We start from the raw sequence: 23122 nt of genomic DNA on the forward strand, positions 1-23122 counted from the left end.
CAACTTTCGCCGGGGGATAGACTTGACAAAGCCGGATTTACTTTTCAAGCAGAATAAAAAACAGAGATATAAATCCAGAGTAAATATGACAGCCACTAAGGTCACAGCAAAGAGGAGTGGGAAGGGCGGGGGCGGAGTAAGCACAAAGCAACTTTGCCAACAAATGCCGTTCTCCAGAACGCATAAAAAAGAAAAAGAATGATTTAAAACAAAGGAAATTACATGCAAACATAACGTGAATTTAAACTCCGAGATACTTTTGAAAGGCAGGGAACAACAGAGTTTAAGCCGGAGTAAATTTTCGTAGAAAGAATCTCCTCCGCATATTCCTACCAGGATAAATGACCTCGGGTAAAGATTGTTCCGTTGTAGGGCAGTTATATATCGGCCCTGTCATCGTCCCAGTGTATCGCTTGTTGTCACTGCCAAGAAGGAAATTTGGTGACCGCAGGCACTCCATCCCTCAAGATATATTTCGCACCAAGATCAATATACATAGACCTTATTTTATACGCGATGTTGCTAAAAGGATAATTCTAAGTAGTAGCTCCGCGCCTGTTTTTACCTTGGAAACTGGTTTTTCCTACACTTTTAGGGCTTCTGATACTGGCGGTGCATTTGTTTGTTGTCGGCCAAACGGAATGTCCCTTCGCCGTGTTTAGTACTGGCCCGGGGGTTGGGGGTTGGTACCCATACGTTAACACGTTATTGCACTTGCCGGACGGGATATGAACCGTTCCAAACAGACGTACCCGTGCTCTGTCTTGTGAAGATCGCGTATGGAAACCCCTTGTTGATTGGACTTCTGGGGTTAATTACAGGTCAATTACATTCGTGCGACAAAAATTGAAGGTAAGTCCATAATTAGCAACCAAAAAACTGTAGAAAAATTCAAGTTAGAAAGAAATCGCCGCCGCGGAGCTACTACTTAGATCTACCGCAAAAAGTAATACTTCAAGTAACGACACGATTAGGTTGACGGAACGCGTCAGGATACGTAAGCCTAAATGGAGGTAATTCGGCAAAGGGACCTGTCATATTCACAAGAACATCTAGCTCAGAGTGTAAGTCGGCAAATGTTCCATCTGATGGTAACATGTTCCATCAGTATATATATATATATATATATATATATATATATATATATATATATATATATATATATATATATATATATATATATATATATGATGGTAATATCATCCATATATATATATATATATATATATATATATATATATATATATATATATATATATATATATATATATATATATATATATATATATATATTTAAATATTTATATATGTGTATATATATATAGTATATATATATATACATATATATATATATATATATATAATATATATATATATATATATATATATATATATATATATATATATATATATATATATATATATATATATATATATATATATATATATATATATATATAATCATAGGCAAGAGGCAAATCTTACAGGAAGACCATGGTATGATAATCTATAAAAGGCGCCCATAGGTATCATCTACTGCCTATGAGATTCTCGCGACTTTTTAACATTTCATGTGCGGCGTAAGATGGTCACCTTTTTTCTCACGTGCGTCAGTAAATCAAATAAACACCATATGGTAAAAAAAATCTGACACGATGTTGAATAAATACTTTCGTTGAATGCTAAGGATAAATAAATTTAATGCTGCTGTTCAGTAAGATTACAGATAATAATATTCAAATACTATTAGGTTTTACCGAAAATTTATTGAGATTTACGCAAAACGACGGGTTCTATTCATACTAAGGTACCATAAATATAATGTTACTAGTGGAACTTGCCTTCACAGAACAATGGCAGAAGTGATATCAAGCACAAAAATCCGTTTTCCCAACCGGCCACAGAGTGAACACGAATCACGTGATAATGAATCCACGAAACACTTAAACAATAACTAATGCAACCCCTAATATAAGTGGCACCGTAAAGTGCTTTATGGGAAGGAGCTGGGCGAGAGGGAAGTTCTTTTACGCATTGCAAAATCTCCAAATACTGATATCGTTAAGAAAGTGATTGTGAAAGTTCACACCGTGACGATAAAGGCTCTGAGTGTAAAATCTATAGTTCAGAAAATATCCTAAACAAATATGAGAATACAAGTGCTTAGGGAGTTAGGATTTATGAACTATTATTGCCTAACGAGTATTGTAACTTATCAACATACAAAGCATTTCTGCAAATATGCATCCTGACTGAAGTATTATAAAACCTAAAACCCCTCGATGGTGATAGACCCTCTTCTGTAAAGATGAAAGATCGAAGGAACTCAGGACAGACAGAGATAGCAAACTGCAACGACGTTTGCGAGGGTGTTCTGTGATCTTTACACTCGCTGCCGTAAAAAAAAAAAAAATTGTCAGTTCACTTACGGTATTGAGGTAGTAACCACAAGCTTCTCTGGTACATTCTTTATATGTTAAATTAAATCCTATTGTATTCAGTTTTACTGCATTATCGGTCCTAAATTCACAGTGAAGGTAGTTGATGTGGCTGATGGCAACTAAGGAATGCCAGTTTTTGCTCACTTATAAATTACGGTTATTTGTAATCTTCTTGAAATATTAACACACAATAAGATTCAGATACTTTCTCCCTTTCACAGATACATTTAAATTCATAAGAGAGATAAAACAAGAAAAGCAGAGGAAAAAACTGAAATAACGAGACAAAGAGAAAGAAAAAATAAAATAATTTGGAAGGAGAGCGACGAAGAGTGAAAGAGCTCCTTGGTAAGTTGGGGACACAATTCGCCAACGCTTGTTATGGCATTGCTTGACAGTTTCATTGGCTGCGCGAGGTTGCGGTTAACAGAAATGAACTGTTAACTTACCCGTCTAATGATGTAGAATACCATGGCTGCGGCAGCTTAATTCACAAGCGATGTTGATATTATGTTCGTAGTTTTTAAATGGAGAAATGAGCCTAACTTAAGTTTCTAAGGATTGCGTTGCCTCACCGGTATTAGAAAGTGGAAATGTGACGTACTGTATATACGGTGACTTAGTTTAAAACACTACCGCTACCGGGGGTTACTGACTTGGTCTCTCGAAGCACGGAAGTAGGTGTCAAAGAGGTTCCAATCATCGACACCGGTAGAGGAAACGCCAGACTTACAGCATTCTTTATCATTAATAGTTTTTTCTACTGTGATCATAGCAATTAGTGCTATGCGATAAAATGATGTTGATCAGTGTCACTATTGCTCGATTATTGTTTAGCATTTGTTGATATTTAAAAGATCTGATGGCCATAAAACCTTACAGCTATTATTGAATTTTATTTAACATAACGTATCAGATTTTTTATTAATCACTTGAGTATTTTATATGGTTTTTCCTTAGTGCGACGAGGCTGCGCATAGTTCACTTACTAATGCTTCAGAGAGGTGCAAGGGATTCCACCGGACAGTCATACCCGTACTATTTTTTCCTTCAAGGATTGATAGTGCGTGTGCTTTTATCATTGTTAGAAACATTTCCTGTACGAATTGTTTCCATAATGATCAAGTATGCACACCGCAATCCCTGGAAGGAAACATGAAGTTCAGTTAATGCAAATTCTTTTTAAATTGTCAGGAAATGGATACCTTTATCAAAGGGTTTATTCTAATAGTCAGATATTTGAATGTAATGATGTATTGATATGCCCAGCATACATATGTGCATCAAGACTTCTATTTAATGAAACATTACTCGGTCATAACAGCTATGCCCAAAGGGTGCGCCCCATAAGTAATACTTAACGAGGCAGAATCACCGAGTTGTGGAACAACAGTGCCGGGTAAAACTCATCGACTGGGGAGGACCACGAAAGGGATCAGGAGGTGGTTCCGCCGGTGGGAGGAGGAGGGTTCGTTGAATACAACTTCGAGATGAGAAGCCACCTGTAATCATGACCAGGAGATTGTATAGAGCTTAAAAATGACGTGAACTAAACAAACTCAAATTTTACCATTTTTGGCGGATGATGCAAAATAGAATTATGCAGAAATTATAGGAAGGAAAATTCCACACCAAGGTGAATCTAAACTTACTGTTCCGACTTGATGAATCCCATCAGATTTGACTTACGTCAGTGGCCTGGGTCATGGCTGCTTCCTGATAAATCCATACCTGCAAAATAAAAGAAATCGCATTAACAGACATGAGCTGTGGAATACTGACACATTAAAGAATTAGATCTGATCCTGGATATTTAAATGAAAAAGCGAGCAACGTTTTTTTATTCTATTATACAAGACAGCCATTTCTTCTTTCAAATATAAAATTATGGAAATATTACATAGTTAGGCTTTTTAACTAGCCACCCCATAGCCTTACAACTACGTGCAAACAGATCTGTATGGCATATTTACAACTACATTCAGTTTAAACTCTCGTCTTGCTGAAAAGAGATTTCACATGGTAAAATATGAATTCATTAATGACAATTTAGAGGCTGAAAGTTAACTTTATTACGCTAGTATCTTATGTTTCAGAAAATTTAATAAAAACAACTTTACCAGCGTTGTCTTTTAACGAAAATACGATCTCGGTGGTTATCAGTTCCTATTTATCTTACGAAATAATTTTTATTGTGTCCGGCTAAGGAAAGGTCTCATTCTTTATCTGAATTCTTGACGAGTAATCTGTTACATTTCATTTACAGTTACACTGAGTAATCTTTCGCAGCTGCATTCAAGATAACTATGGACAATTTTGGACAAATGAAAATCATTTGATTTTCGTTATCTTTTTATGTGTACATATTTCCATATGATTTCAATTAAAAAAAATATCGTTATCCAAGTGTTCGTTTAGTTTTAACGTTACAACACTGAATGTGTACATTTTATTACATAACTTTCTGGATATATCTTCTGTTAATTTGAACTAATTATAGTTAGGCTCTTAATTTAAATCACTAGGCGGCTTTATGCCCCTATGCCCTTTTAGTCTTGCTTGGCAACTAAGGCGAAAGTCAACTGCACTGGAGGATAAATTAACTAATTATCGACTTGGCTCTTAATCAACACCGGAAGGTATTCCTTGACACCGACGGCGGCCAACAGCCTCTTTCATCTCCTTCGTTGTTTGCCAATTAGGGTTCTGACGGGGTTTCTGTTCTCTAATTACAAAGCTCTCCGGGATTTTAATGACATTTACGCAAACCTATCGCCAGCGTATTCCGTGACTCGGATACCGCCAGATAAAATATTCTAAACCACTAAACGAGAATCAAATTCCAAAAGGATACATGAAACCTAACAGGAAGAGAGATAACGCACACGCGCAAGCACGTGCAGATAATGTTTACAGGAATAATGATAGAACTAGAAATGAAAAAAAACGAACTGAAACTGAATACTATGAAATTACCGGGAAATAACTTGTTTGTTTCTTTAGTATTGTATCGGGATCCCATAAATTGAGTTTTTATTAAAAATAATATATTTCCAAAATGGACCGCTTTGAATGACATTGACATCAAAATTATAATTCCATTTCATTTTATTCCATTCACTCAAGCTCATTTCCTAACAAAATTTTTGAAAAGCTTGATTTAAAGCTTGCTGACAAGAAATTGAGTGTAGTAATTTTTAGATATGTTCACTCTGTCAATGTCCCTCTGCTGTGTAAGATTTGAGTGGGGTAGTACTTTTACATAATAGCACAAACTTTTCACTACTTGAACGTTCAACATTTGACTCTGGTGTTAAGATTTACATATCTTAGTTTATCCCCACTGAGATTAACAGCTCCTCCTAGGGTATCTGAAGGATTGATTTTATTTTTATGGCTAAGAACCACTGGTTACCTAGCAAAACAGATAGAATTTATCATTGTTGAACAAATTCCTTTGTTCTTCAAACGTCGCGACCAACAAAGTGGAAGCGAGAACGGTCTTTTGGTATGTTAATGAACTCGTGATATTAGTAGTGTAAAGCTATATAAACTATAAAGGCTTATGATATTTAGGTAATAATAGCCTAATAATACGTTGTCATATATCAAATGCACTCTGATTATCAAAACCTTTATTCAGAATCTTCCCTTTCCTTCTTAACCCAGTATACAACCCTATAATATAAGGAAATGTTAGTGCATTTCTACAGCATTAAGAACTAAGGAATGGGAAAACTGGCCATTCATCGCCGTTATTACGAGAAAGCCTGTTCAGTCTTTGCTAGACGGTAACATTAGCCTACTGTTTTTATATTCTTATTGCATCAAAGACATCTGCGTTAAGTAAGTGAAGGCTGTAAGCTTGTCCTTTTTAATAACGATATGGCTGAGTAAAAGAATTTAAACTTAATTGGCAGTTACTATATTAAAACAGATCAAATGCAAGCATGCACTCATATTCCTTGGGCTGGTTAGCGTCATCATGGAATAAAGTGAGAACTCCCTCAGCGCTGGGTCAGAGTTCAGAAGGTTCGGGAATAATTTTTGCTGCTACTTAATAGTAAAAAATTAAGTTCCTAAAAATTCCAGTGGCGTTATGACAACATGAATGTAAGCCAACCGTGCACTTGCCTCGTTTCATTAATCATATCTCCCATTCTGTTTAAGAAGATGAACGTTTGTATCTACAGAAATCGTTATTCCTCTTTATAACTGAAAATAGCACCCCGGCGTAGATGAAAGCCTTTCTCGTTTGACAGAAAACATTTGCCTTGAATCAACAACACATTTCTGATAATCAAAATGTTTTCATTTTTAAGGATTACGGAATGTATAAAAGTATCTGCTATTGCAAAAAATCAGTCAGTGATACAAGATATATTCGCAACTGACAGGAATTCAGCTTAACTGGAATGAGGTGCCTACCATCAGTCATAACAGCATTATCGGTTCTCCAAGAAGTACTTCTGAAAAAACTTAACTCAGCATATTTTCGTAATCCGTGATAATTCTTTAATTTCTCTTAGCAGTTTGAAGGCCAGTTTACAGTTTATACATCATACTTCTAAATTTTCAGTTTATACTTCATACTTCTAAATTTTTAGAGTGAGAAAGCTCTTAAACCTTTAAGTGAATAATCTTCTGTGCTCATTGTTTCATTTATCAATCTCGCGCACTGCTGCATCAAACCGTACGCCTGGTGATGGTCATAAACATGAACAGGGCGTCATTTCCAGATGCACACGATTGTGGGGAGCAAAGGCGGTTTGGCGACCAAAGCGAGCCTAATCACTTAGATTTTTATTTTGAGCTATTTTATGTGCTTTTGAAGCACATAAAATATATGATAGATAGACAGATGCAACTTAATGTGATGACACATTTGAATTTCGGTAGGAATAATGGGAAAACCAGCTGCTGTTACTTCTTGGGGCTTGGTGGGGTGAGGGGGCCAGTTGAGGCAGGGGCAACGAGGTCTTGATGCCACCCCAACCCCAATGACGCCTACTTATGAAAAATAACCAGGGAATGTAAGCCAATAGTGTTATAAGCCCTAGGAAAGGTGAAGCCCTCCCTCATATAGTGTGGCACTCAAAAGCGAGGCTAGTGAAAATTACTGAACCCCTGGATTTCACTCATTTCTATCGCGTTGCTTTTAAATACGAAAGAACGCGTCCTCAATTACTTTCATATAGTTTAGCTGGGCATTATAGCCGCGATCATTAAGACTAACAACCGACTGAGATATTGCTCGGTACAAAGCTACCTCGAAAAGTTGCTTCACAGGTAAATCTGTAACTGATAACCTTCATCTAAAGAGAATTCCTCTCCGTATGGAAATGCATTGCCATTTAAGAGATTTATGGGCTTTCAGGATTTCTCAATTTTTAATCCATCATAGTGATTCTCGAAGATTCTGGTCATTTGCTTAGGTAATTTACCATAAGTCTTACCAGACAAAACACTTATAAAACAGTAATTTCAGGTATTAAAGAGTAAAACACCATAACTGTTTCCTTAAATAATATTACCAACTGATGGAACATTAGGTTTTACCTATGGTCTTCTAGGTTACGTTAAGCCACTTTATACAGGTATTGTAAAACCCCGTGGATTTCAAGACTCCACCCGGTCAAGGTAAACTGCTTAAGTTCTTTACATAATTCATTTCGAAATTTATGACAAGAGAACCTAAGTCTGCAGTTGCTATTAGTGAAGGTAAGGACGTTCATATTTACGTGTGATCTGTCTTGAAAAATCAGTAAGTAATTACACCTTTTAATCAAAGCAAGACAACTTTTTTTTGTTACTGTTAGTGTGGTTCTGTCATTTGCTTTGTAATGTTAGCGTCTCCTGCTTTTTGTGTAATCATATTGCCGTCTTAGTTGTTTTTCCATTCTTTGAATCTTTTAAATCAATTTTGTCGATATAATTTATTTGGAACGTTTTATGATCTTATGTTATTTTTAATGTACTTTGTGCAACCATATGTCTGCATGTGACGTGATTTTATGCTTTGTATTTAAGTGTGCTCTATAGTGTGTGTAATTTTGAACTGAGTCTTTATAGATTTTTCAATGATCAATATTTTAACGTAATTTACTTTTAGCCTTCAGTCCTTTTATTAATTTATTCATTTTCCGTAGAATTCCCTGATGATGTGATTATGCATCATGAAACATAGGAAGCAATAATGAGTGTGAATCTCCAGCGTACTCTTGCCCTTGACTGCAATTTATGTATATGCACCGTATCTGGCCCATTTGTGTTACACACACACACACACACACACATACATATATATATATATATATATATATATATTTTTTTTTTTTTTTAACCAGGGTATGGTATGCAAACCCATGGCCAGGCTATTCGTTGATTGTCCCAACACGCAAACCAACGGAAATGGTTTGCGGAGAACAAGTCTAGTGCGATGGTGGAAACAAAAGAAGATATTAAATAAAATATGGCACAGATATAAACAACATTTAGAATTGTTCTCTTTCATTAAAATTCTTTACTTATGAATACGCAACATTTAGTGAAGCTAATGTTGTCTGAAAGTGTTCCGCGAAGGGAAATGAAAACCACTTAAACTACCATACGGATATTTCTGTTTTGGCTTCTCTATGACCTAATGACGTTTTGAAAGTCTGCGGCATAGCCCTTATTCTATGCATAATAAGGAATTGTACCGGAATTTGATTTGTTAATGTGGATGCAGAGATTTATTCATTTTTTGAAGAACTCTCATTTTTCCTAGTTTAGGAGTCTAGGAAAATTCATCGATAACAATTCATCGACAACAATTCATCGATTAGCAATTCATCGACCAAGCAATTCACCGATTCATCAATTTATCGATTAACTACTTTGGTCATTTAATTTGCATTGCTTTTAGTTTTTTAAGTGGTTTGTTTGTTTAATAATAATAATAATAATATTATTATTATTATTAATAGAGGTCAAAGAAAAGTTTACAGGAATAAAAGATAAAGTATTTATTATTCACATAATCATTTTTTGTTTTGATATAACAATGATCTGCAAAAGAATATGGAAATAAAACAAATTCAAAGAAAATGTTAAAATACATAAATTCAACCTTTATTCTTATGTCTTGAAAAATTTTGAAATATGAATATCTTTAAAAAAAAATTTCATTCAATTGTAAAAGGAAAACTAATTAAAAAGAGATGTTATGCGCTAAGCCCCTCAAGTAGTCAATGACAGGCTCACTAGCATCATAGTTCAATACAACTCTCTTTATCCGTTTGGCAGAGTCACGGTATTTCCGCTTTTTCAAAGGGGGCTCTTGTCCCGCAAGGTATTGTTCAATTTTGGCATTGCTCAATGTTTGTTCCTGTTTGATGCACTCCACAAACTTCCAAATGTTAGGATGGTAAGATGTGAGCTGTGCCTCAAAACCCCGATGCCAGCCCTCGACTGAGTTGTTGGTTTTAGGTAGATCTTCCAAAACGGCTTGATACACATTCCACATTTTATGTGGAAACTGAGGCGGTCGACGTACTAGTCTTCGATCAGGCCGACCTATCCAAGTATCCTCCATGTAATCGACAACTGGTTGTGCTTCAAGAGGTATGGCATCACTATCACATAACTCTTCAAATGCTCCTATGACTGCATGAACAGGAACAAATGCTAGAGCCGATAGCATTTAAAGACTTAATGCAAAGTCTGCGTCGGCCTCGTACCTTTGCATAATGCATTGAGAAAAGTGAAAAAAACACCCACGTTGCTGTGTGGTGCTAAACACTTCACTAACAGCCTTAATCATAGCTTTTTCATAATCTAGTGTGATTGTTAACGGTGCTTGCATACGATTAAACTTTTTGATATTTTCTAGTAATGTTACGTAATTTCTATTTGATTTTCCAGGTAACAAAGCGTATACTAAAGGAATAGATGTATTTTCTTCCAGTCCATGGAGTGTGTATAATTGATAAAACAACAAAGGCACCGATTTAAACGTTCCGTCGGCGTACCAATGTTTGCACTTTAACAAGAGTTCAAGACTTTTCTTTGTCGCAAAGATTAATATTCGGTCCTCAACATTTCCAGAATCAAAATACAAAAACTCGTCGCCATTTGACAACTTTGTCAATCCTTCCGGGAAAGTTATGTCTTTTCGATGTGTTGGTAGGCTAGGTCCATCGTTCTTCTTAAATCGGATATTTCTCACAGTTCTTTTCATACAGTCAGTGCTTGGAAGCTTACCAATTGCTGCTTGACTGCATTCTCCAAGAACATCGGACAATAGGGCAACAGCTGACTCCGTTGTATTTTTTGCCTTTTCGCGAATTTTCTCACAGACTTTCGCTGCTTCGACACTTGCTGCATTAGCGCGTGATTATATTCATTTGATTGCCGCGTATTATCGTGTTTCCGCATGTACTCACTGAGCTCGACAGTTATTTTATGGTATTTCTCACACTTCCAGTGCACAGTCTCTTCTTGATCTTCTTTTCTCTATAGAACAGATGGCCGCACACAAACAGTTTTTCTCATTTTTCTTGTTTCAACAAACTGAATATCCATCCTCGAGACATTTGTTTCTCTTTAAAGGAAAATCTCGTAATTTTGTTTTATTTTTGTGTAAATAGATGAATTGTTATTTTTGTGGTTTGCTATTTTTAACTTTTTATTTTCCTGTAAATAGATGAATTGTTGAATAGGTTATTTGTTTTTTAAACCTTTGAATTATGTTTTTATTTTCTGTAAATCGACGAATTATTGAATTTGGTAAATTGCTTGGTCGATGAATTGCTAATCGATGAATTGTTGTCGATGAATTGCTATCGATAAATTTACCGCATACGCTAGTTTAAGCATTTACCAACGCGTCTGCATGGAAGGCAGTATCTTCTCAATTATCTATCGCAGTATTCTCGACAAACTTCCTTTTTTTTCATCATGCTATTATATCGGAGTATATTGCTTAACCCCTAGTTTCTTTTGTTTAGACTGCAAAGTAACTTTTGGATGCTTTTATTCATTAGATTGTAGTGAAAATTTATGCCTTGAAGCACCGTTTACTCCTGTCATTAATGGAGTTGAGACGGTCTTGGTTAGACACAGCCTTTTATGTAGTAACGAATCGACACAAAACCAACTACAGGTGGTATCAAATTACCCGAGCCAAGATGACTTAAAATGCTGGTTTTAGCGCCTTCAAATTTGCTGCCCCGAAATTGGTATCGAAAGGAATGAAAATAGTCTTTCCAGAAAATGAAAGCCTCATTGCTGCTACTATAGTAGGATATCTACAATCCATTTCCTACCTCTGACCCCTCAGGGGCTAGTATTAAACACGATGAAACAGTGTATGTGAGTCTCTGTTTCACGGTGTTTAGTACTATCCTCTGGGGGATCAAATAGTTTAGTATATAGTTTGAGGAAGTAATTGCCATAGGCTTTAATTGGGTTGTTTGGTAGATAGCATCCAAATTTTTGGTAGGTCGCGAATAGCTCGGTAGATATCATACTATAGCAGCACCGACTTATTTTCTGAGGGTGACAGTAGCGTAGATTTGACAGTTGATACAGAGAACCCCATACGAATGTCTTCTCTAACGTATGATGATGTCAAAGAATCTGTGGCTCCCACAGAATTCCTTCGGCAAATTGGGACCAGAAAGGAAATTTACAGCAAGTAAGTAAGACTCAGTTCTGTAAAAAGCTTTTAGAAGAGATTTTTACGTTTTCACAGATGCTATATACCTAAGTTTTTCACTCATTTTTTCTGTAATTAAACAATTTTCTCTATTATTTCAACGTTACCGAAGAACTGGGAAGTATTAAAAGAAATAATCAAATATCCGGCGATAAAACGTCAGTCAAGTGCGTTCAGATGCAGTACAGGCGAAAACAGAACACGCGTGTTGTCTCACTTCTAAAATTTAATGGGCCTTGTTTGACTCCTCAATGATCCGTACTTCAGTGAAACCACACCACACGAAAGTCCATTTTCGCTTCTAAGTGGGCGAAGCCCTGGATCTGGAGTTTTTTTTTTTTTTCTGTTTGCCTATGGAACTGGACTGTTTGTAGACTATTCTCTATTGACGTTAGAGAACAAGTTCTCCGTTTGCTGTGTTAAAGGTGTACATACGGGGAACTGTGATGTATTGTACGGTGAAGTTCGGGAATTAAGGCTATGAAGGTTTTATTGTCTCTGCTGACGGTAAGTTTGGGTTACTTTTGCTGTATAAATGGTATCACTTTAAAGATTTTAGCCTCGTTGTTCAGTACTTCAATTTAACCAGGTTATTCAATACTTGAGGTTATAGCTCTAATTTCACAAAGAATTTAGCCTTGTTAGTCAGTACTTTAATTTAGCCTTATTCAATACTTGAGGTTGTAGCTTTATATTATTTATTCCGAAATTTATTAGTTTAAATGTTAATTTAAAAAAAAAAAATTAAAATTCTTCACTGCTTCCCCCCTAGTAACTGTGTTCGTTTCAACTGTTATGCGGACTTGACCACCTTTCCCCATTCGCTGATTGTCACAACCTTGCTTGTCATTTGTGGGATATTTGTCACAACCTTGCTTGTCATTTGTGGGATGTAGTGAAGAGTTTCTGAAAAATTTCTTTGTACTATTAAGTACTTAAACCCCGTAAGCTTAAAATATCGTTGTGGTCACCAACGATGTGTTTAATTTACTTAGTGGGTCAGGGGTCTTGTATTTCTGCACTACAAATTTAATGAATTTAATCTCTTTCAGGATCAGGGCAAGGCCATTTGACCGTAATGCAGTATTGTGGTTTGTGCCAGTTTACAAAGTAATGGAAATTTGCGACGTTCCGTGGAGGTTAGTATTCTATTCTTTGATAAAACTGTCAAGTAACATAAGTGTTAAGCATAGGTTTTTAATGTTCTTAAATTTTGCATAGTAATTCTTACACTGGAACTTTTATTTGGCCGTAATACCATTCTAGTCACTTTAAAAATACTTCCAGTTACTAGTGAAGCCCAACTTTATGGAGCCTGGATAAGTTTTTCTTGTGAGAAATAGGACACTTGGCGGCGGAAAACCCACACGACTGGGAAACTGGAATACAGACTCAAGGTTGGTTTATTAAAGATTGAGGTGAGTAGTTCCTTGTGAACCAACCATTTTTTTACCTCCACCCCTACAGGGACGGTGCCCCTGTGGGGGTGGAGGCGCCGTCATGCCCTGTATCTATTGGTCATAAGACCAATAAGGAAGTGCATGGAGGTTCAAACGACCAACCAACGAACTAATCGATTTTTTCTATCGGTGTTAAGCGCATGTGTAATATTAGAAGTTTAATACTTTATTTTTTTTCTAGATTTTAAAAGTAACTTGACTGCATATTTGGAACTTAAAAGTAATTTAGTTTTTTGCAGTTCATGTTTTACAATAAGAAAATGAGTTAAGTTTATGTAATGGTCGTTTTAGCAATTAATTTTCGTTGCTCTAAGAATCTGTACTGTAAGAGCGTTTACTTTTTTTCAGGATAGAAAAATTAACACTGTGGTATTGTATTTCTTTGAACATTTTTTTTTTTGCTGATTAAATGCAATATGTAATTGTAATAACCACAATGCCTTCTTAATTTTGTTTTGGGACTGTGTAACGTAAATTTTAGCTTCCACTTTGTTCATAGTTCTAATTAAACATATTTGTAATTAAAGTTTCTTAGCTTGACTAGAGATTAGTGCCAATAATATAACGAGTAATATAAAATTCATACAGTATACAAACTCCAATTATACTATTCAAAATGTAAACCTAAATTATAGGTGATCGAATCTACTTTAGTATGTCTTTAACACCGGAGTTATAATGTTCGTTTACTTAGTATTCCTAACTATCCGACCACGTGTTTGAAAGTACTTGGATATTTTTTCTAGAAGCTCTGCTCGGGGGAAGCAAGCCAAGCCTAATTTCATCAAAGAAAGTTTTAACATTAACTGATCTGTAAATTGGGTGATGCTATTGTATTTTTTGAATGGTTTCTTCTATTTGCAAATGAAACTTTCTGAAATGGATATTTAAGGCAATAAAAGCACTACTTGGGTTAGTCAAGAATTCGTTTGCTGGTTTTTACCCCTCACAAAGATTTCCAAACTGAGCTGGTGTGATAATTGATGATTGCTTTATCACAAGATTCACTTAGTCTAACGTTAACTGTGTAATTAGTTATTTGAAATTTCAATAAATTGTTATAAATGATGCATATGTAAATTTAAACGTTCTTACCTCTACCAGTAACAATTGTTAATAATTAATGGGAGAAAGTTTAAACTGGGTTATTGCCAATTCTAAAACATACAAGTGGCCGTTATCAATCTTTGAAAATTAGCGTTGCTTCTTAATTCCTGTTACCGTTTTATCACGGAAGTACTTTGATTAGTAGCTTTGTATAGAGAGGACATTCAGTTCTATGCCATCATTAGCTATGCAAATGGAATGGTATCCCTGTTATAAAAGTCCCATATGGTGTTTTCCATAAAGAAAATCTTAAAGAAAAAAAATTCTACTTCGTTATTTACATATTTAAAGAAAGCTTCAGATGCTCGTGCCTATGAGTAAGAATCCTCCTCACTCCCACATTCTTCAGATAACTTCCTTCTATAATGAAAGTAAAGAGCTTTTTATCTTTTGGACTATATCGTATTTTAAATGCGGATGAAAGGAACGAGGAAGAAAAGTTCACTCCTGCTGTGGAGGCTCTCGCTAACGAAGCCACTGTAGCTTTTTTTTTTTCTTTATTACCTAAAGTATCGGCTGTTTCTGTTCCTCGAAATGTTCCCCTTAGCGCTTCTCACCTCCTCGTACTTCTTTTTCGTGTGACTTCCTTCTTACCACTGAATCTCGCATTGGCGATTACAACTGGTGAATAACTGCGACAATTTGTTATTTTAGTGATTAAAATTCACCGGTGGTTTTTTGTCCTAGCCTATAATATGGCACTTTTATAAGTGATGATTCCAGAAAGAGCCACATGTCAGTTAAAATACGTCCGTGACCATGTACCTTTTTAGATAATTTTCTTAGTTTGCGAGTACTGTGCAGCATCTACGTAAGGTCCCCCTGAGAAAAATCACGTTTTCTGTGATGTTGAAAGATTACTCGTAGGCTATGGAAATGTCAACTAGACATGTTTCAAAATTGAAAGTTTACAGAAAGCTTTGACCTAAGATTTAAATCGGTATATTTTCATACTATTCATAGGCAGCAATGAATAACAAATACATTGGCATATAACTGAACCATTATATGGAGACTGTATAGCATAGCATTTATCCTTTGGGAAGGGTTAAGAAATGGAACCAGTACCGTGACAGATCAGTATGAAGATCCTCTCCAGTACAAGAATCTTAGCCAAATTCACAGGCACTGGCACTCTTCATTTTATACTAATAAGATATAAGCGGCGATGTGTCTACAGACAGCACAGATATAAGGTCAAAGAAAGATTCACGAAAAAACTAATATTTATCTGCAAGATTTAAATTAAAGGATGTGGAATGTATTGTTAAATGTCAAACTGGAATGAACTGCGATCTGAAGATATACAGGAATGTTCCCCAGGAAGACAAAGGTGTAATGTTCTGCTTCAATAAGCAAGATAAATTGTTTGCCGTCCAAATTACACATATTTTGGTTTCCATAAAAAAAATCGCTCATTTAAACAATGATTACAGGTTTAAGTCTATGGCAAATATGAATTTGATCATATGGAAGAGACTTTTATATACTTTTAAACTCTAAATTCCGATTCGGTAGGAATTACCAGACTGAGGAGCCAGCTTATAAGCATCGCCAAGTGTCATAACATATTTGTCTCATTAATTCCTGAATTTCACCGAAGTTACGGAAGCACCAAGTGAGAACCTTATTCAACAATCTCGAAACAGCAGTTAACACTCGCACTTGTGCTCAACAGGGATGGGAGGGAAATACAAATGCCTTAGCTATAGACAGGTGAAAATTGATTCTTATAAACCACTAGGCTCTCATTACTGTCTGCTACGTGTGGTGTAGCATCGGGAACTCTATACCTCATGGCTGATCTAAATATACTACCACCGCTCCACCGATCGGCTACATCATCCTCACATTCTGAGGCGAAGAATGTCGGGTTGTTGTAGTGGACGTAAACTCAGTTTTGTTGCAAGTGATTGCCCGAAACTGGAGGCCCATTTTCCATATATCCCTACCTCATCCAGTTAATTTTGAGGGGGTTGGGTGGGGTGGGGGCTTTGTTAGTTTAATGTACCACAAATGGATAATTGGAATTTAATGACTGGATTTAACAAAATTTTGGTATTTACTGATACCCTCCTTTGGAAAGCAACCTTTGACTATCTTTCTAGCTAACAGTAGTAACGCGCCATAATTTAATTTTCAATGTTTACATATGCATTAGGGAAATGCTGTATTGTGTTGGTTCCTCCCAGTACGATAAGTAAATTTCTCGACTTTGAAGGATTGCCAGTGTGACCCGGATTTTTGCAGGAGCAACTGGGATATGTATGTATAAGAGAGTCAAAACTTTATTTCTCTTGAAGGTTGAACGAAAAGCTGATTGTTACTTATGCCCAAGACTATATTTCAGCCTCGGAAAGCAGTGTCTCGGCTAAAGGCCGTTACATTTTAGCCAGCTTATATGGTTCACTTTCCTTTTTTACCTTAATTTTACTGCTTTCCTAATGTAGCAGCTAGCAAAAATTAATATCGGAATTATTTTGAAAAGTTTTAGATGAATACCAGATGTCGTCATAATGACAAATACTTCTCCGCTCAACTGCTACTCTGAACCTATCCACATAAAAGGTCCTGGATTTCAAGTAATTTTACGTTAAAGTCTTCTGTCAAAGGTGTTTGACTACTCAGCTGAAGAGTCATGCAGTCATATTGTTAGTCGTAATCTCCCCGACTGGAATCTTATCAAAATAAATCTTCAAAAGCTTTGTACAAATGTAAGGTATCTCAACTCAAATTCAAGTCCCTGAAATATATGTGCTTGTAATTTAAAGATCCATAAATTTTAATAATTGAAGACTGAATGCACCTGGCAGGACACAATTGTTAAAGGATTTCATTTCTCAGTTTATGCATCTGCCTGTTTCATGATGTTGGAACCATTCCAAATTATGCAAAACATCTATAGATGACAAATATTTTCGAACAACAGGACAAACACAGAAAGACAGCGACTTAACAACTTTAGAGTCCATAACTATGAAATTAACTGTTCCATCATTAAACACCCAAACATCATCTACTCAATTGTTTATCGCTTGAAGGCCATATTTGTCTTGTCGTTACCTTGTTTTTTTTTTTCTGTCCTCATTTCAATAGTTTAATTTTAACTCCCTTCTAGGTAGGTCCTTCTTTTGGTGTCATGATGTTTCTGATATTTCAAATGAGATAATATTGTGTTGTTTTTAATAAGTTGTTGTGAAACGTCGGCATTAGCAATAAACCTTCAATTGTATCGAGTGCCTGTCCCTGGGCGCCTACAAGTGTGATTTCGAGAGTTGCAACTCTGGTGTTTGATATGTATATATATATATATATATATATATATATATATATATATATATATATATATATATATATATATATATTCTGTATATATATTTGTATATATATTTTATATATATAATATATATATATAATATATATATATATATATATATATATATATATATATATATATATATTCTGTATATATATTTGTATATATATTTATATATATAATATATATATATATATATATATATAATAATATATATATATATATATATATATATATATATATATATATATATATATATATATATATATATCCTCTTCCCATGTTAACTTTTTCCAGACATTTCCAGTAAGGTTTCTGGTCCATCCCCTTCCCAGCTCCAGCCTGGCTGTGACTCATCACAGCAAACTAAGTACCAGGCACAGAATTCACTTCCTAGGAATCGGGGCCAGGTCATTTCCCCGCTCGTCTTACTGAATCTTGGTCTCTATCTGTGAGAAGCGAAGACGAGATCATTTAGCCACGGAGGTTCAAATATATTCTGAAAGAATACGTAGATCAAGCTCTTGATCCTTTTTTATTTCTAGTTTCGAGCACAATGTCTAGTTTCCCCTGCCGCTGGTTCCCCCAACTTCCATCTAGATCATTTTGATCAATTTTAATGTGACGGTTAGCATGCACTGGATCTTTATGCTTTTCGGGACCTTTATCTGTTCTTTTCTCTAAAACCATGAAATTTTAACCTTGTTATGACAACTTGCATCCCTGGAGTTGTTTATTAATAAATGGATGAACACATTTCTCTCCAGATTCGCTAACCAAGCCATAATGTGTCTGTTCAGTCTTTAACTGCTCAGACTATGGAGGGATCATCTTACGCCTTCTTGCAGTGGAGCTTTGCTCCAGCATTTGCTGCTTTCATTGTGGCACCGAGGTCCTGTGAAGATCGTAGTTGCACGCTAACTTCAGCACCGCTAAAATCACTATTCTACCTAAACAAAAACACCCACAGTAACTTTTTTGACATCCTTTCTTTCAGTCTGATGAAGTGAAGATGTGTCTGGCATAAGAAAAATCATTCGTCTTGCTTATTTGCTTCTAGTTTTCATAAGAAAATTACATAATCTCATTCTTTTTTTTTCGTTTTTGCTATTGCAACCTGGCATCATGTCAAGACTATCTGACAATGGAAACCCATTTGTACTGAAGTTCTTGAAGCTAAGCAAGACTTATGAACTATATCACATCCCTTCATTTCTTTCACATTTTGATATTCTGTTTTGTTTTCATTTCCTTTCTATTGTTATTTTGCTCATCTTTAACACACATCTCTTGGACACGTAGTCAGGTTAAGTTTTAAGTTTCTCTTCAAAAGAAGGGTGATTACCAAACGGTACCAATTATTTATCGTTTTCCCATGCTGCTGATATGGGTATCCCATAAATTCATACTTGATTATTGCTTTCTGGAACAGATGAGGTTTCATTCGTCATTAGGGACTCTGAAATTCGTGGTTCACTCATGACCTCCGAACCAATTTTATTTCGAACTACTTTTTCTCAGCCGCTTAGCTTTGGGCATATTAACGGCATTAACGGAAGTTAGCCTATGGTCTTGAGACCTAGCCTCCTTTCGTAGGGTTCTCAGCTAACCACCACCTCTCTGAAAACTGACTTCCAGTTCCTTACGCGAAAGTTCTATTTTTGTTATCTGACGCTGTCAGTTCTTTGTACTATATTGTTTCCTGCTTTCCATCGCTGGCCCTTCCCAGCCCTCTCTTATCCCTTACTGTTAAGGATTCTGCTATCTAGAAAATATTTTCCTTATCTTTCCAGCTATCATCTTAACCTCCTTTTTAAAATCTGCTTGATTTCCATGGATGCTATTAATATGGACTTGGATAGTCTCTTACAATGGCAGCCGAACTTTATTTCACTTTATGCTTTTAAAACTAAAATTAAATTTATTTTTTCTGTTTATGACCCCTTTAAAATTGTAAATAATGTATGAAGAATTTGGAAATTAATGTTCTCACATTTATCAGATAGTTTGCGCACTGAAATGAACATTAATGACTTTGAAAATTTATTTATGATGTCTAAGTTACCATGTAAGGAGCTGGATGTGCTTTCTTAGATGCTGCAAGAACTACTCTGAACTATCTCTGTGTGGGACTTGTTTGTGACTGTAACGTAGCCTATATTGCGACAATGTCGACGAGGCTTTTGTCTGTGTGTTACTGACTATTTTTTGAATGCGAGAAATTTCCTTATCACTAATAACCCTCTTTCACATCCAGCTCCGCCTCACATCATCTTAGTGAGGCCACTTTTCATTTCGGAACTATTTTGTTCAATGCCCTGTTGACGTGCTTTATGGATGCACTAACAGTTCTTTATATTTGAGATATATGCAAGGTTTCGAATTCATATAAGTGATGAGTGAAAGCTAATAGCCTGAAACTCGCTTCACTTACGTTTCTCTTGTCTCAGTAGAAGAGGGAATTAGTCATCTCCCCCACTAAAAGCATCTTACGCTTTTTCTTACGGTAACCGCTCTGGTTATCAGCATTTTTGCACAATTTAGTTTCCTATATATGTCTAAAGAAAAATAGTAGTCTATGTAGGCTGCGTAGAATCCCGAGATCCACATCAAGCCTTTTATCACGACAGGGGGATTAATGGGCAAGGGCGCAAAGCAGGTTTAATTTAAACCATCCAGATAAAGAGGAATGTATCAACAACGATGCATTTGATTAGTTAAAATCATAATTATGATTATGTATTTTTGTGAGGGAATTGCGATCGCTGTACGTTGGCGATGTTGTTGGTTAGTTTGCGCTGACTATACGACAACGCGGGCTTTTGTACCCAAGAGCAGCCTGTAAAGTTGTGCGTGAGTCTGGACACATATCGCAGTTCTGCGAGAGTGATCATGCTGCCTGTCTTTTTGTTTACTGAGTGCCAGTTGGGTATATGGAGTTGCATGCCACTAATATAGTCATTCAAACATTTATGATTTCGGTTTAATTTAAGTGAAATTGATCATGAAGCAAGGCAAATTTTTAAATAACTAGGCTTATAAAGTAATATTTAAAGCGTACTTAAATAATCGTGTCCTCTAGTGGTTGAAAATTTGCCCGTTACATTTGAAAGAACTAAGTTACTCTTCTTAGTCTTTTATTTTCGTATACCAACGAGTGGTGATGACGACATCATTGTTGTTTTTGTTGGAGGATCAGCCACCAGGTGACGATAGTGTTGGTGCAGTGTTGGTGGATGTGTAGCCGAGGCAACTTGGTAGTGTGACACTCGCCGGTGCCGCTCACTCGCACTCCGTTTCTCTCTCTAAGGAGCTGAAGAAGGAGGAGCGTTTGAGAATCCTGGGGGCATAAAACGAACAGGATGGCTTCCAGGGACGGGCCCATGGTGGCCGGGACAGACGGCACCGATTTCGTACATCGTGAGACCGTGGCCACTCATTACCAGATTAGGTAGGTGTAACACGATGCCCTCCTCTCTCTGCCTGCCAGCCCTCCTGCAGTGGTGCCACAGACAGTGCCCAGGTGACCAGTATTCCTGGCAGCCGCCGCTCTGTGGCATCCCAATTATGTTTTCCCACGCTCTTTTGTCCCCGTGTTCTACTGCAGACACGTCACTCTGTTTGGAGTAGTGTGTGTGACATAAGGCCTCCGCTGAATCAACAGATGTTACTTAGCCCTAGCTCTAGCTTAGCCTGTCTCTCGAAGCTCAGCAGGCTAAGTAAGGCTCCGAATAAATTTAATTATCGTAAAATTAAATGTAATTTAACCCTATCGTTTATAATAACTAATTGTCACTAGAGTTGTTACCCTGAAGTTGTACGATTATTTCTCGAGGCGTTAGCTTGTAGCCTATGCAGTTTTATGAGGTTTAGTCGAGGCTAGACTAGCGTATATCATATGAAAGGTGGCTTAGGTAATGTAGAATGGCCTAATATCAGGCCTATTAGAAGTATGTTAGGCATGCTCTCCTAGTCTTCGTAGGGTTAGGCTGTGGCCAAACGTTGTTTTGGGGAGGAGAACGGAACCTTTTTTTCGTCATTCCACAGAAATAGGCTTGCACACTTTCTGAGACCCTGCCATCTCTCATTCGGCATTTAAAATACAAAGCAAGAATGTAAAATACTTTTAGGCTTTATTCTGTTTCTTCTCAGAATGACCCTTGACCATCAATATAAATCAAGAACATGCTTACTTTGGATTTCTCCATTATGCATTGCCCCTGGTTTCCATTGCACTCAGCACAAATCAACCTCAGACATGTTTCTGGAAGGAGGAGACCTAATCTGTTGCAGAACCTCACATCATGGAGTGGAATTCAAAATGGATGACTGTAAATCTTGTATTCTCAAGTAGGCTTTATTTAAAATTGACCTCTCTTGGCTGAAAATTTGGTTCAACACATGGCCCAGGTTGACCTGTGCCTGTGATTGGTTGGAATTTAAAAATCCCACAATCCTGATGATTGACAAGTCATGTTGTGTGCATATTAAGAACTAAAGACAGAGTAGTCAGTGGTTACAGCTGACATTAGTGACCAATTGGTAAATTACAAGTCACGCAAAAGCAAAATCTCTGAACCTGAATACTGTAAGTGACCAGATAAGACTATTTTTAGAGGTTTTAGAATACACTGCAAACTTTTATTTAATACCATTTTATTGATTGGATGTTTTCATCATTAAATATAACCATTAGCTGTTTTTCTACTACACTTTTGTTTGGTTTAAGCTTTGGCTGGGCTTATTATGTCAATTGTAGGCAAATAACCTTGGATGCAGTTAAAATGCAGGGCTGTAGGGAGACGAGATTATAGGCTATCTCGGAAATGGTTACGTGTATCAAGGGGTGACGGGGTGGAACCATTTTCCCTAAATTAGGTTAGGATGTATCACTGGGATATTTTTTTTAATAAGTGGAAACCGTGGCACAATACACACACCCTCCATAACCTAATCTTAAGGTTAGGTTATGATGTATCCCTGTGTTTTTTTTAGTGGAAGCTATGCCAGGGCTCTGTTTGGATGCTGATAAACTAGTGTATGTATGCTTTTGTATTGTGTTTAGTAGTTATCTTAACTCGGTGCCCATTTGAATGTG

The 23122-nt window shown here is 36.3% G+C and overlaps 2 protein-coding genes and 1 long non-coding RNA gene across 5 annotated transcripts in view; 2 read left to right on the forward strand and 1 right to left on the reverse strand.

The window, feature by feature from the left end:
- Positions 1–9633: 9633 nt before the first annotated feature.
- Positions 9634–10125, reverse strand: LOC136835817 (uncharacterized). Its single transcript, XM_067099670.1, has one exon. The coding sequence runs from the start codon at positions 10123–10125 to the stop codon at positions 9634–9636; it is 492 nt and encodes a 163-aa protein (XP_066955771.1).
- Positions 10126–11789: 1664 nt separating this feature from the next.
- LOC136835882 (uncharacterized) lies at positions 11790–14312 on the forward strand. The gene is made up of 3 exons (XR_010852267.1): positions 11790–12120; positions 13194–13280; positions 13429–14312. It is a non-coding gene; the product is annotated as an uncharacterized lncRNA (long non-coding RNA).
- Positions 14313–21210: 6898 nt separating this feature from the next.
- Positions 21211–23122, forward strand: part of jagn (jagunal) — a 50439-nt gene continuing 48527 nt past the window's right edge. For 2 of the 3 annotated variants that reach the window (XR_010852083.1, XM_067098605.1), the window contains exon 1: positions 21211–21475. Coding sequence is in view for 2 of the 3 variants with exons in the window: in XM_067098605.1 (XP_066954706.1) it covers positions 21387–21475 (89 nt within the window). In the remaining variant the exon portion in view is untranslated. The remainder of the gene's footprint in view (positions 21476–23122) is intronic. The other variant, XM_067098606.1, reaches the window with a different exon arrangement.

Source organism: Macrobrachium rosenbergii, chromosome 55 (genome assembly GCF_040412425.1).
Source record: "Macrobrachium rosenbergii isolate ZJJX-2024 chromosome 55, ASM4041242v1, whole genome shotgun sequence".
Lineage (NCBI taxonomy): Eukaryota > Metazoa > Arthropoda > Malacostraca > Decapoda > Palaemonidae > Macrobrachium > Macrobrachium rosenbergii.